The sequence below is a fragment of the Scleropages formosus genome, chromosome 12, assembly GCF_900964775.1.
Source record: "Scleropages formosus chromosome 12, fSclFor1.1, whole genome shotgun sequence".
Lineage (NCBI taxonomy): Eukaryota > Metazoa > Chordata > Actinopteri > Osteoglossiformes > Osteoglossidae > Scleropages > Scleropages formosus.
In genome coordinates this window covers 4,054,502-4,068,173 of record NC_041817.1, presented here as the reverse complement: position 1 = coordinate 4,068,173, position 13,672 = coordinate 4,054,502, and the positions used below count along the sequence as shown (strand labels likewise).

The 13,672-nt window shown below is 41.3% G+C and overlaps 1 protein-coding gene across 1 annotated transcript in view; it reads left to right on the top strand.

Moving 5' to 3' along the window:
- Positions 1–1,541: 1,541 nt before the first annotated feature.
- Positions 1,542–13,672, top strand: part of cabp7a (calcium binding protein 7a) — a 60,155-nt gene continuing 48,024 nt past the window's right edge. Inside the window, exon 1 of the mRNA XM_018740509.1 lies at positions 1,542–2,224. Within this exon, the coding sequence (XP_018596025.1) occupies positions 2,116–2,224 (109 nt within the window). The 5' untranslated portion in view covers positions 1,542–2,115. The remainder of the gene's footprint in view (positions 2,225–13,672) is intronic.

Genomic DNA, 13,672 nt, shown 5'->3' with positions numbered 1-13,672 from the left:
AGATTCTGATGCCCCAGAGAATGACTGCTCTAGGCTGATGGAGAGGAGCTGACCTGCCAGGCTGTCATCATCCAGCCAGACATAAGCAACACTGGCAGAAGTGCCCGTCTCCAGTACGTCTCCAGTACGACCGAAGTCTGAGGGGAAAAAAAAAAACAAAAAATGTTCTGCTACATTTAAATAAGATGCAGAGAAGGTATGAAAAACAGATGGGATGAAAAACTTGGCATCACATTGCACACGGAGGTTCTGGTCCACTTCAACTTTCTATATCTGCATCCAATTCTTAATGCGGCACTGTAGAAATGAAAGTCTTTCCTGTTCTATAATGAACACATTAGAATATCTTCACTTACCACATACATTCATGATTTCCTCAATTATTCTACTAAGGAAAGACAGCATTGACAGCAAACTGATAAGACTCATAATTTTTGCCAGTTAAAATTAACTTTTTACAGACCCTCATTAATGAATTATTGACTAAAAAATAATGTTGTTTTAATGTCTGTGGTTTTATTTTATACAGTTGATCCAGAGCACCAGTGGCACTATTTCCATGTTAATATTGTACAGAACTATTGCACAGTCAAGGAAGAAAAAAAATCTGTAAGTAAGTATGTAACAAACAATTTATTAAATGTTTTTAACCAAATTTCTAAACACTGCAGATTGTCAGTGTCACAGCACTTGCAAGATCATTACGTGTCCCAGCGTCTTTGGCTGAGTTCACATAGAAGAGATAACAATTATATAATGAAATATCCTTAATATATATGCAATTACCATACACAACAGAAATATACAATGATTGTAGAGGGTAAAACGGCCGTGGTCAGTGGGTCCCACGACAGCTGCAGCTCACACTCAAGACATATATTTCGATGAAGAAATGCTCAGTGAGGATTTACTATATTTGTTATTATGAATTATAATATTTTTAATGTAAACAAGCACATAGAGCCCCTCTGAGTTGAATACCAAACCACTGACGGAGGGCATGTTCATTAGAAGCGCATCTAAGGTATTCATTTCAGGTAAGGGGGCGCCATGAGGGGGTGGGAGTCTTCCAGATGTACAGCACGAGTTTATCAATCACAGTATTTCGCCGCGTTGCTGTGGCACCGGAGAGGAGCAAGCACGAGCGAGATGGGAGCGCGCGGTTTAGCGCGCGGACCGAGTGGAACGAGAAGCGGGAGCGTGCAGCGAGAGAAGACACGCGGACTAGGTGCGTGGAGGAGACTTGATTCACCTCTAAGAAATGAAAGCCACGAAGACTGGAAAAAAACGGAAAACGCCTTCAGCCTGTCTCAACCTAGTGCGACTTTTTCTCATTAGCTGCCTGGAAAACGATACACACACACAGGCAGCAATAGAAACACGATTTTGCTTTTTTAAAAAAAGACAGCCAATGAAGTTACATTCCAGCATCGAACTCTGTTTTGTTTCGTTGTTAGGTCGAATGTTGCTTCTGAGAGAATATGGTAAAATAACAGTTTGCATAGCCTAGTAGTACAAGTGAGTATATGCGAACTGCACCACAGAACAAATCATATATTTTGCGGGATGTACTATATATATATGAGGCACGAGACGGCTGCCACAGTTAAAGAAAGCACGGTTCTTCCAAATTAACGGGAGTAAGAAGATTTTGCACTTCATGGCATATTAAGCAGCGCAACTGGGAGCGCGTATTTTTATGGATGTACCGCGTGATATAACGCTTTCGCCCCTGAGCACGAGAGGCATTTTCTCACGTCTCTTTCTTGCTGTGTCAGCTGACGGATTGCACCCATTTAACCATTTATGCAACTAATGTGAAAAGCATAACTGGCGCAAGAAGAAGGTAGAGCAAAGAAGGTGATGCAGAGCCGATGTGAGATGTAAGGTGTTACAACTGTGCTCGCGTGGAGGATCATCCGCTGCCTAAAATAAAACACCACAACTGCAGTCCTCCTAGTTGAAGACACTGTAGTGTTACTGCTCCTTCAGTGCCAGGAAAAAAAGAAACCTCGCGATTGGGAGCAGAAGAAGATCTGCCATCATTAGGATAAGTCTGTCAACTAAAAGGTCCTATGAAGATCGAGACCCCTGTCTTGGCTTTGGCTCGCAGAAATGCCTATGCACCCCGTTACCTCCACTTTCATGTACAGGGGAATTTGCACTATTCCAGATATCCTTTCCTACCGGACCCCCATTAACCTGCCGGAGGACGAGGTGGAGGGTAAGAGGGCACCTGTTAAACAGGCTGTTTGCTTATTTGGGTCGTCAGGATCCTGAAGGTGCGCTGATAAGCTGCACCTCTAATGTAATGATTTAATTGTGAGGCAACATTTATTGTGTCATATGTAACTTTAGCCCAGTGCAATGGGGAGTGATAGCATTGAGGCAAAGTTTGCCTGGCAGGCTGGCCCAGATGCAGTTGTTCATGGCAATGATACTTATGGGATGTTATTGTGTCATGTAGAGCATGCACGAGAAAGGCATATGTCTGCTTGGAAAATGTATTCATCCAGATGGAAAGAGGTGAACATGCAGATTTCCCTGCATGGTTTTCCTGGAAGCCTAAGCTCTACCCTACAGCAAAATCCCAGTGCATGTCTTCATATTTTGAACATTTCGAACCCTTTTATAAACTTTGGCAATGAGTGAATATACACAAATGTGACATTCAGAATGTGACAAGAAGTATGTGCAGACTAACAGCAATAATGTTTTTTGGAGCTGCATTTTTGTTGTTAGTTAAGATGTTGTTTAATTTGTAATTATTTAATGAGCAATGCATCTACTGGGCTATTTTGGAATTTTAATGATGTGTTGCATATCTTGACTCCGAAAAAGGGTGAAGTATGTGTTTGGGCATAGAAATTCATTATTGCAGTTCGAGGAAGGCAGAAAATGACCATGAAATAACTGGCAAAAATGATGGCTATATGAAAACAGATTAAAACAAAGAGCCCTTTGGAGTAGGACACTGGAGGCAGTGGAAAGGTTTTGTTGATGTTTATGGACTTATTGAACTTCAGTTTTTTTCTTCTTTTTTTTTAATCAGTTGGTGCATTTTAACAGAAATTACTTATTTATATTGCTTTCATGTCAGTCACTACAGTTTGTTATATTTAGGTGACAGGTGATTTTTAAATAAGTCTTATCAGCCAGAATTTGTGTTTGTGTGTGTGTGTGTGTGTGTGTGTGTGTGTGTGTGTGTGTGTGTGTGCCTGCTTACTTTATTGTTTAGCATAGGCTTTGTCCAAATATTTTAGTAATTTGACCAGCAAGATATTATCACTGCGGCAATTCAGCTTCAGAGGATCAGCTGGTTGGAGTTACTGCCTTTTTACCCAAAGGTCACAGGTTCAATTTCCACCTTTTGTTGTACCCTCTAGCAAGGTACTTACATTACTCTAGTAAAATTTTCTAGCTGCATAAATGTATAAATAACTAAATGCCTTAACATTCTAAGTCATTATGGAGAAAAGTGTCAGCTTAATAAAATAAATACAAATGTACTACCCAAAGATGTACCTGAGTGAGAATAAGGATGAGGCTATTTACTATTATCTACTAATTTACCACACAGGGGAGCTGACCTAGTACATGTGCTCCTGTAGCCTTGGACATTACATCACAAAGCCTGAACCAAATTCACAACAATTTGTCATAGGCAAGGTGGGTGAGAACAGGTTCAGTAGCTTGAAAGTTCTTAAGTAAACATGGACCTCTGGAGACAGTAACTAAAGGACTTTACTGGCTGGCTCCTCAGACTACACACAGTAATGTAAAAACATGTGTATGGCGATCGTTTTGTCTTTCATCTGTGTGACCCCAGAATCAGTGGGGAATGAAACACCGATTTAATCTCTTGTCCCTACGATGTGCTGCTGGTCACAACAACTCAGCAGCACATTTCAGGTGCATTTCTCTTGCTGCATTTTTCATTTTCCGTTTTCAAGTACTTATGACTGAATTCAGAATACTATGAATAGAGTCTGCTGAGAGCAAGAAAACAGGTTTGAGAAAGGAGAACCAGAGAATGTAGAAGCACGCACTGGCATCCAAAAATACCTTTGCCTAATATAACAGATTGCTGCAGTGATTCCCACAGAGTCCATTTTGTTGTCATCACTTGGCTTGAAAAAGAGAGTCTCCCAGTCTTCTTTACCTTCACTTTATTTATGCAGGCAGTGTCCTCCCTTGGTCTTTTCCTCTGTGTGTCTGAAGAACAGGTTCACTACTGAACATATGTATTGATACTGCCGGAGAAATTAATTTCCCTAAGTATGCGATAGCCATGGTATAAAAGTACATATTTAAAATGCACCCACCCACAGCACGGTTTGACTGATACAAAGAGGGACCTGGGGAGGTTGCTTGCTGTCATTTTACTTCAGTGAGGATGAAGCATCTCATGTTACACTCTCCTGGGTCACCAAAGCAAATAGAGTCAGATACTGAAGCAACTCAAAAAGTGAGACACTATGTAAACAAACTTTAAGGAGATGGTATGCAGCATATTGTTGCTATAAAATTAAACTGCAATGTTGCTAACAGATAGACTTTGTTAATTCTCTGTAATCCCATAAGAGCTATGAAGAGCTTTTTTTCTTTTTTCTGCCAAGAGGAATAACCATTGCTTTAATTTGAGTATCCAGCAAATATAGACCTACTTAATGGCTTCAATGGAGAACAACTTTCTTGAATTTACAAAAAAAGGTGCATTTTTATTTGTTTTGCATTATTGTGTTATAAGTTATTTCGTGGGGTGCAGTGGCGCAGTGGGTTGGACCACAGTCCTGCTCTCCAGTGGGTCTGCGGTTTGAGTCCCGCTTGGGGTGCCTTGTGATGGACTGGTGTCCTGTCCTGGGTGTGTTCCCTCCCCCTCCGGCCTTACGCCTTGTGTTGCTGGGTAGGCTCCGGTTCCCTGGGACAAGCGGTTCTGAAAGTGAAAAGTTATTTTGTTATGTTTTCACTTGAGTGCATGCTTCTGCTTGGTCAGTCTGATTACATTCTGTAAAATTGTAGAAGTATTGTAAGAGTACACAGCCATCAATCATCTCATCCCATGTTGATGGTGAAAACAAACTGTGCAAGTATATTCAGACTGACATAACATGAATGTTATTTTGGTGGGCAGATATGGGGGTTATGTGGTTTCTCTGTGGTATTTCCTGACAAGTTAGCAATGCTATTTTGCACCCATTATGCCACAGAGCACTCATTAATTGGTGTTTAAGTTGAAAAAAATGTTGGACACAAGGAAGCAATGACTAAGAAACCTGAGTTGTAGCCAAAAGGTTGCAGATTCAAAATCTACCAGAGGCGATGTGGTTCTTTGTGCCATAAAAGTGCTTGGTAACTAGGACAGAGAGAAATTTTACAAAGGAATGGGTTTCTGCTCCACTGCTCAAAACTTGATACGTTCTTCTGTTGTAGACCTGTACAAATAGTTATGACAGGGTGTCTTTCAATCCTTATATACAAGGCAAAAGACAAAGCAGTGAAAATCCTTGCATTTTAAATGAAGTCCTGTGGGCTCAGAAAGAAGGTTTTGCACTGATATTTTCCACTTCAGCCCTTTCAACATTTCAGGTGCTGAAGAATATTCCATTTGACCTGTTTCCTAAAATACCAGGTAGTGGTGGTATTTACTCTGTATTATGGTTTACATTTTTCTTCTACATCATACATGCCCTTCAGAAAAAAAACAAAATGATAAAATTTTGGAGAATTTTCACATGGAAGATTGAGAACTATGTTTCTTTCAGCATTGTTTGCCGGGAAATTGCAGAAGTTATTGAAGCTGGATCCTAATTTAGATTCTGCATCATCAAATGCCTTTAAGCATCTGTTAATAGCTTGCCAGAAATTAAATTCTAAGAAGGTCCTTGTCAAAACTGCTTTTGAAGTGAGACAGAATGGAAAATGATAGTGCAGTGTATTTGCCACCTGCAGAGCTCCCTGTGTTTATTTTGTAGAAATATGTCAAAGTTGGTTTGCTTTACATGCTCATTATTTACCAAAATAGATCTTTGAGTGAAAATTGTAATAATCTTGTAGTTGGAAAACTTTATTTGAAATTTTCTGATTAAAACATCCATATTGTACCCTTCAGCGGGTTTTTAATTGGAACTGTTCCAGCAAAAGCAAATCACACATCTCCAGCTATGTCTCTTTCTCCTAAGGTAATGCACAAATTATTTTTTATGAGATGTATGTCACTTTGGAGAAGAGTGTCCCCTAAATGAATAAATGTAAAAGATTTTACTGTATAAATGTCTGAAATTGTAAGTTGCTGCATACAAATTATGCGCATTTTATAAATATACTGTACTGTAGTATGTGAAAAATACCCAGAGATGTGTACAAATTTATGCAGAACAAATAAGCAAGAAAAATAAAAATTATCATCATTATCATCATCAGCCATGAGCACTAATGATAGTAACCACCAGAGGTCTGGGTCAAAATCAGCTGACAGAATGCAGTGTCGCTCTTCCCAATGATACAACTGTAGAAAAAACGATAAAAGCCAAATAAGTAGCCTACAGAGCTGTGGAGTGTGAGAATATCTAACAATCCTTGTCCCCTGTTTACTTGCTGATTTCTAAAGTCCTTGTCACATTGTGTTTCTGTTCCAGTTCTGAGTTTCTGCCTTGACTGTGCTTGTCCATGGTACCCCTGTCCTGGTGCACTGTTTTGGTGTGCTTGTTCTGGTCCGTTGATGATCCTTGTTTAAAATGCCCTTTGCTTCACTTTGCTTTGTTTCTCCTAACATACCTGCACTTTCATTCCTAATTCATTCTGTGCAATCATACTTTCACTCTGCATATGAGTTTCATAGCCCTAAAGCTGTGTCACCTCTAAATGTGATATTTCTCATGGTATCATGGAGATAGACGTGTGAGTTGAGAACAAACAAGCATATAAATGCTTTTCTCATGCAGGGTCTACATGACACAATAACACACAAGCATCACTTAGTTGGTGGAGAGATAAAATAAAGCTGAATGAAATCAGCTGGAAGCTGTTTGAGTGGGGAGGTCAAGGAGCACATTCTCCACAGCTTCTTCCTGTGATTTGCAGTGTCTAAATGTGCCCATTTATCATGATAAAATATTTTGATTAGTGGCAAAGTACTGCTGTAGTCTGCATTTTCTGCTCTGTGGTAACTGCTTTTCAGATGGATGTTTTATGCGAATGTAAAATATTCAATCTTTTTCTGTACCATTGTGCTGTTGCACAACAGACTTAATTTGTCTCCTCTGTTTACTGCACATTTACTAAAGTTACAACATCACAGGGAGCTTTTTTTTAAAAAACTTTCTTTTGGTGTTTTCTTGTTTGGGGGCAATACTATAGGGTTAAAATCTAGCCACCTGGGGACAGTTGACAGCATAGCGGTTAGAGCTGCTCAAGGATTCCCCATGAGCTCTTCTTCAAGCTGCAGCCAGAAAAAAAAGGGGCAATATATTATCTTGTTTTTTGGGGGCGATCGCCTTAAAACTGCGATTAAGATGCGATTTAAAAAAAAAAAACCTTAGTGCTAAAACACATGTCTTTCTGAAGCATTTGAAAGCCACATCCACAGTGCTGTTAATAAAGAGACTAATTCATGATGTCGTGCTGTATACCTGACAGGGTAAAGCAATTACATTTGAACCTGTGTTTCGGCAGTTTAATTTTTTTTGGAGGAGGGGCAGGAACAAACTGGAAAAGTCAAACACCATGTCGGGCTTTTTATCGTTTCCAGTTGTACTCGTTGGTACAGCTGAATACTTTACTGGAGCACAAAGACATCTGAACCTGAAGAGACTAAATAGTAAAATATTCTGTACTAAAACCTTGTGGAAAGACTTTCTTAGCTTGGATTGAAAGTTGAACCCTCTCTTCTTTACCTCCTTTTTCTAAGCAATGATTTACAACATACTTTATTTGCTTTTTTGCAAAACTTTGCTTTAATCCAATAGTGTATGTGAAAGAAGAATTAAGAAAAGCTATTAACCAGGGTGGGGGGCACGGGGGCACGGGGGCGTGGGGGCGTGGTGGTGCAGTGGGTTGGGCCACAGTCCTGCTCTCCTGTGGGTCTGGGGTTCGAGTCCCGCTTGGGGTGCCTTGCGGCGGACTGGCGTCTCGTCCTGGGTGTGTCCCCCTCCCCCTCCGGCCTTATGCCCTGTGTTACCGGGTTAGGCTCCGGTTCCCTGCAACCCTGTATGGGACAAGTGGTTCTGAAAATGTGTGTGTGTGTGTGTGTATTAACCAGGGTTATTAATTCTTCTGTGAAGACCAAAGAGTGCTGATCATGATGGCAGCCATTTAAGGATCAAAAACATCATTACTTGCAGCATTTTCTGTTACCTAGGATTTCTACGTGAGCAGAATAAGAAACTTTAGTCCCTTAAAGTGTAAAGATTCTTTTTAAAATATTTGATTATCACTGAACTGCAGAAAAGTAGCACATTACAAACAAACAATCTGCTGTGTGTGAATTTATTCATTATTGTCACAAACACAGAATGCTTGCTTTGATTCTGTTATAAGATGACGCTTGTTAGTCATGTAGTGCATTAAAAATGGATTAAACTAATAACTTTTTTGCATTTACAAGGTCATGTGATGTAGCCCTCTGTTTTCCTGACTATGAGGGTGGTGTCCTGGGTTCTATTCTACGAACTAAGATGTTATAACACAACTCAAGTAACTCAGTAACAGAACAAATAAATTTAAGTTCTCCAAACACAAACACTTCATATCATGTAAGTTGTAAACAGAAAACCCAGAAAAAGTATTCAAAGATATTGTCCAAATACACAATATACTAGCCCCAAAAATTTCATCAGATCATTAAAATAAATGCAAATGGGAACATGAAGAAAATACAAAAGTTTACAAGTGTACAAATATAAGCGAATAACTTCACAGTTACACACCTTGACACAAACAAACTCTTGAAGTTTAGAGAACCTCGCACAATTAGTGCCTCGAATATTCCAGAGTATTTAACCGTACGGAAAACACGTCCTCATTGCAGGCCTGATCGCAGCTGAGCTTGTGTACGTTGAGACCAAAGAACAGTGGTCGCTTCACTCTCGCGAAAAAACAAAATAACTACAGTTTACCTTGTCAGCCGTCCACTCGTGTTCGGGACCCCCTACCCGTTTCTAATCAATTTGTGATCGCACTCACTTGGAAGGTGTGTCAGTAAGCAGAGGTTTTTTTATGCTTGTAACGCTGATGGATTTAAAAAATAAAAAATAAAAAAACTCGCGTTCGGGAGCAGGTGAAAAATTCCTCAGGCATGATTATTGGAGTTCACGCATTACTAGTAGCACGAAGCGCTCTCCTCCTCCGTTACTGCCGGCGTGGCAGCTCAACGTGACGGGCTGAAAACTCGCCATTTCCTAGAATGTCTTGTTGGACATACGAGTACATCACGGAAACTTATCGCCAACACTCCACAATCAAAATGAAGTGATATTTCTTTGCCTTTGTTCTACGAGCATCCACAATATCACTTTCTCTCTGGAACACCTCCTTCTCTCACTCTCCCGTACCCTTCTAGAAGAGTCTTGAAACTTTCCATTCGTTCCATTCCTCTTTCCTCTCTTGGTTTTCCCCAAACCGAATCCTCATCAATTTGCAATAAAAACAAAACTGACATCACGTGTAGGGTGCACCTGTTCCAACACGTGTTGGCACGGCTTTAACTAAACTATATATCAAAATTATGAAATTTTATTTAAACCTTGAAAGAAATGAACACACAAACTAGCAAAATCATTCTAGACCCCTCACATCCAGGCCACTTCCTCTTCGAACCTTTGCCATCTGGCCGGTGCTACAGCGCACTGAGCACCAGGACAGCCAGGCACAAGAAAAGTTTCTTTCCTCAGGCCATCTACCTCATGAACAACTAAATCCCCCCCTAGAGAGTAAACCAGTGCAATACACAATGCTATTTATATTTGTATTTATAACTATTTATCACATCATATCTCCTCCTCACACTCCCTTGCATTTGTATCTAGTGACTATTTTTGTATATTGGGTACTTCATATTTTTATATATTTTTTATCCCTTATTCACATACTCTATCTTCTCATCTGTCTTGTCACTGTCATTCTGTCTGTGCTGTGGAAGTTCCTGTCACCAAGACAGATTCCTTGTATGTGTGAACATACTTGGCAATAAAGCTTGTTCTGATTCTGATTCTAGTAGCGCTACGCGGCTACAGTGAGATTATGTAAATACAAACTGACTTTATTCCACAGAGAGAAGAACAATTAATCAGATTACACTGAGCAAAAATATATTTATTTCCTCAGGAAAAAAGAAATATACTCTGCTGTGTGTATTCCACCTAGGCACTGCAGACATATTAATCTTTTTGTATTATTTTCTTGTGCTTTATCTGAATCATAATGTGAATTCCAGTGTATATTTCCAATTTCCTCTGTGCACGTCTCTAGTTAGTCTTTCTTTGAAAAGGTTTATCATCTCACAGGTACTCAGAAAGTTGAGGCCTTTGCTATGCTTACCCTTCTGATCACGAGAAGGGGCATTTAACTTAGCATTTTACTGGTTTGGTAAAATGAATGACATTACATTGAGAGTAGTGACTCTCCTGTCAATGTACTTTTGCCTTTGTAAAGAATAATCCCCACGCACACGCACGTCCTATACAGGGTCGCGGGGAACCGGAGCCTACCCGGTAACACAGGGCGTATGGCCAGAAGGGGAGGGGTCAGATCCAGGACAGGACGCCAGTCCACCGCAAAGCACCCCAAGCGAGACTTGAACCCCAGACCTACCAGAGAGCAGGACCCGGTCCAACCCACTGCACCACCGCACCCCTTTGTCAAAAAATAATGCATTAAAATGTATATGTCCGGTGGTGCTTGTTGGGTTGCTTGATAGCATTGCCATGGACAGCTCTACCTGTCCCTGCTTGTGCCCATTGGATACTCCAGGTTTATCCATAATCCATAAACTTAGTCTTCAATAGTTAAGGTCTGACTATTTCTGTCTGCGTGAGTGACTGAGTGCGTAAGCAAGCCAGCGAGACAGTGTGGAAATGACAGTTTAGGTGTGGATATGAATATGAGTAGGGCTGAGATAGTGAATGAGTGTGTGCTTGTGATAGTGCAAAAGGGTGTGAAAATTGGAGTGAGTGCTTAACAGTGAGCAAGCAAAGGAGCGCCCTAGATTTCATCCTTACCAGCATTGCCAGGATTCATATAATCAAAACCCTGAAACTATAGGTCGTTATTGAAAAGTGGAGAAGCACAGATGGCTGTATGCAGACACACACGTGCACATACACACCAATGTCGACAACTGCTTGTCACGAGCAGGGTTGCGGTGAACCAGAGCCGGACCCGGCAACACAGACATACAATATTATTACTATACTCATCCTACTCGGATGTTTTAAATTGCGGTCATTCACTCCATTTTTAAAACTTTCAAATCAAAAAATAGTTTACGAGTCAGTCAGTGGTTTAAAGGGGAACTGCATTTCTGCAGTTCAAGGTAACCTGTATAGGTTTATGAAAAATATAATGTTGAAATGGTAAAGGTGTTTCCAGCTCATTTTAACATAGATATAAAAAGAAAATAGATAAGAATTCACTTAATACATAACTAATACAAGAATGTCTTTGCTGAAAAATTAAGAAATGTCTAAAAAATTCATGTTCAATGAATCACTCATTTTTGGGGGGTGCGGTGGCGCAGTGGGTTGGACCAGGTCCTGCTCTCTGGTGGGTCTGGGGTTCGAGTCCCGCTTGGGGTGCCTTGCGACGGACTGGCGTCCCGTCCTGGGTGTGTCCCCTCCCTCTCTGGCCCTACGCCCTGTGTTGCCGGGTAGGCCCCGTGACCCCGTATGGGACAGGCGGTTCAGATGATGTGTGTGTGTGTGAATCACTCATGTTTAGCATTTAAATACAACAATGAAATGAAGAATCTCAGGGTAGTTTTGATTAACACTCATTTAAAGAAAAAAATGTGCCTTAATTGCCAGCAAGTTTCTCCTGCAAGGACGGAGCAAAGAAAGACACGTGGACAGCATTTGTTATGAACATTTATTGGAAGATGGTGGCACGGATGGCCGCCTCGGTGTGGAGCTCCATAGTTGTTTTACTGTTTTTGATAGTTTGTCCTGTCTTTAGTTACATTGCTACAATCAGTTTTACCAGGAAAGAACTGCTGAACATTTGGCAATACACACCACCCAATATTTTATCGGTTTTCAGTTATTCTGACATTTTGCTGGACTTTGTAGTTGGAGGTATTGCGGCGCTGCTCAAGTGCTCCAAGACGTGTAAGCGTGGAAAGTGAGTCGGCGCGCTAGTCAAACTCCGACAGTGCGGCTTGAGAACCATGCTGCTAAGTTAGCATCCATCTGGCGAATCTCCGCTCCTTACCCAACAAAATAGACAAACTTCTTCTCCTGTCCCAAAAAATAAGGACTTCTTAAACTCTGCTGCTCTGTGTTTCACGGAAACCTGGCGGAATGAAGCCATTCTGGACAGCGCGCGACGTCCGCCAGGCTTCCAACTGTTCAGAGCGGATCGCGACGCAGAATCAGCGGGAAAATCACGTGGCGGTGGGACATGCTTCTACATCAACGAAAGGTGGTATACAGATGTAACAGCGTTGAAGAAGATGTGCTGTCTCGACCTAGAAGCGCTCTTCATCAACTGTAAGCCTTTCTACTCGCCACGGGAGTTTTTCTTGTTCATTCTCGTGTTTACATTCCACTGCAAGCGTGTGTGAACGCAGCGCTGCAACAGCTGGCCGATCAGATCACAGACACAGAGCAACAACACCCAGACTCTGTTATAATCATACTCGAGGACTTTAATAAAGCAAATCTCTCCCGTGAACTGCCAAAATGCAGACAGCACATTGCATGTCCTATCAGAGATAGTAATATACTGGACCACTGTTACACCACAATAATAAAGGATGCATATCACTCTGTCCAATGGGCACCTTTGGGGCTCTCTGATCACTGTCTGGTTCATCTTATACCAACCTACAGGCAGAAACTGAAATCAGCTAAACCTGTAATAAGGACTGTTAAAAGATGGACTAGCAGCAGAGCGGGATTTACAAGCCTGCTTCGAGTGCACTGATTGGAGTGTTTTTGAGGCTGCTGCTACCGATCTGGATGAGCTCACAGACTCTGTAACATCATATATCAGTTTCTGTGAGGATATGTGCATCCCTACCAGGACTCGTTTAACATACAACAACGACAAACTGTGGTTCACTGCAAAACTCAGGCCAAAGAAGATGGCTACAAGAATGCGGACAGAGTCTTGTATAAACAGGCCAAAAACACACTGACAAAGGAGATCAGAGTGGCTAAGAGAAACTACTCTGAAAAGCTGAAAAAACAGTTTTCGGCCAGCGACCCTGCATCAGTGTGAAAAGGCCTGAAAGAGATCACCAATTACAAGACACCGTCCGCCAGCGCTGTGCCGAATCAACAACTGGCCGACAATTTCAATGAGTTTTATTGCAGATTTGAAAAACCCTGTCTCACACCCCACACCCATTCTGACCTTCTCTCCATGCATCCATCAACACCTCCAGCAACTCCACTCTTCCCCCCTCCTGCACTTTGGGTCTGTGAAGAGGATGTGTGTCGGGTCTTCCAGAAACAGA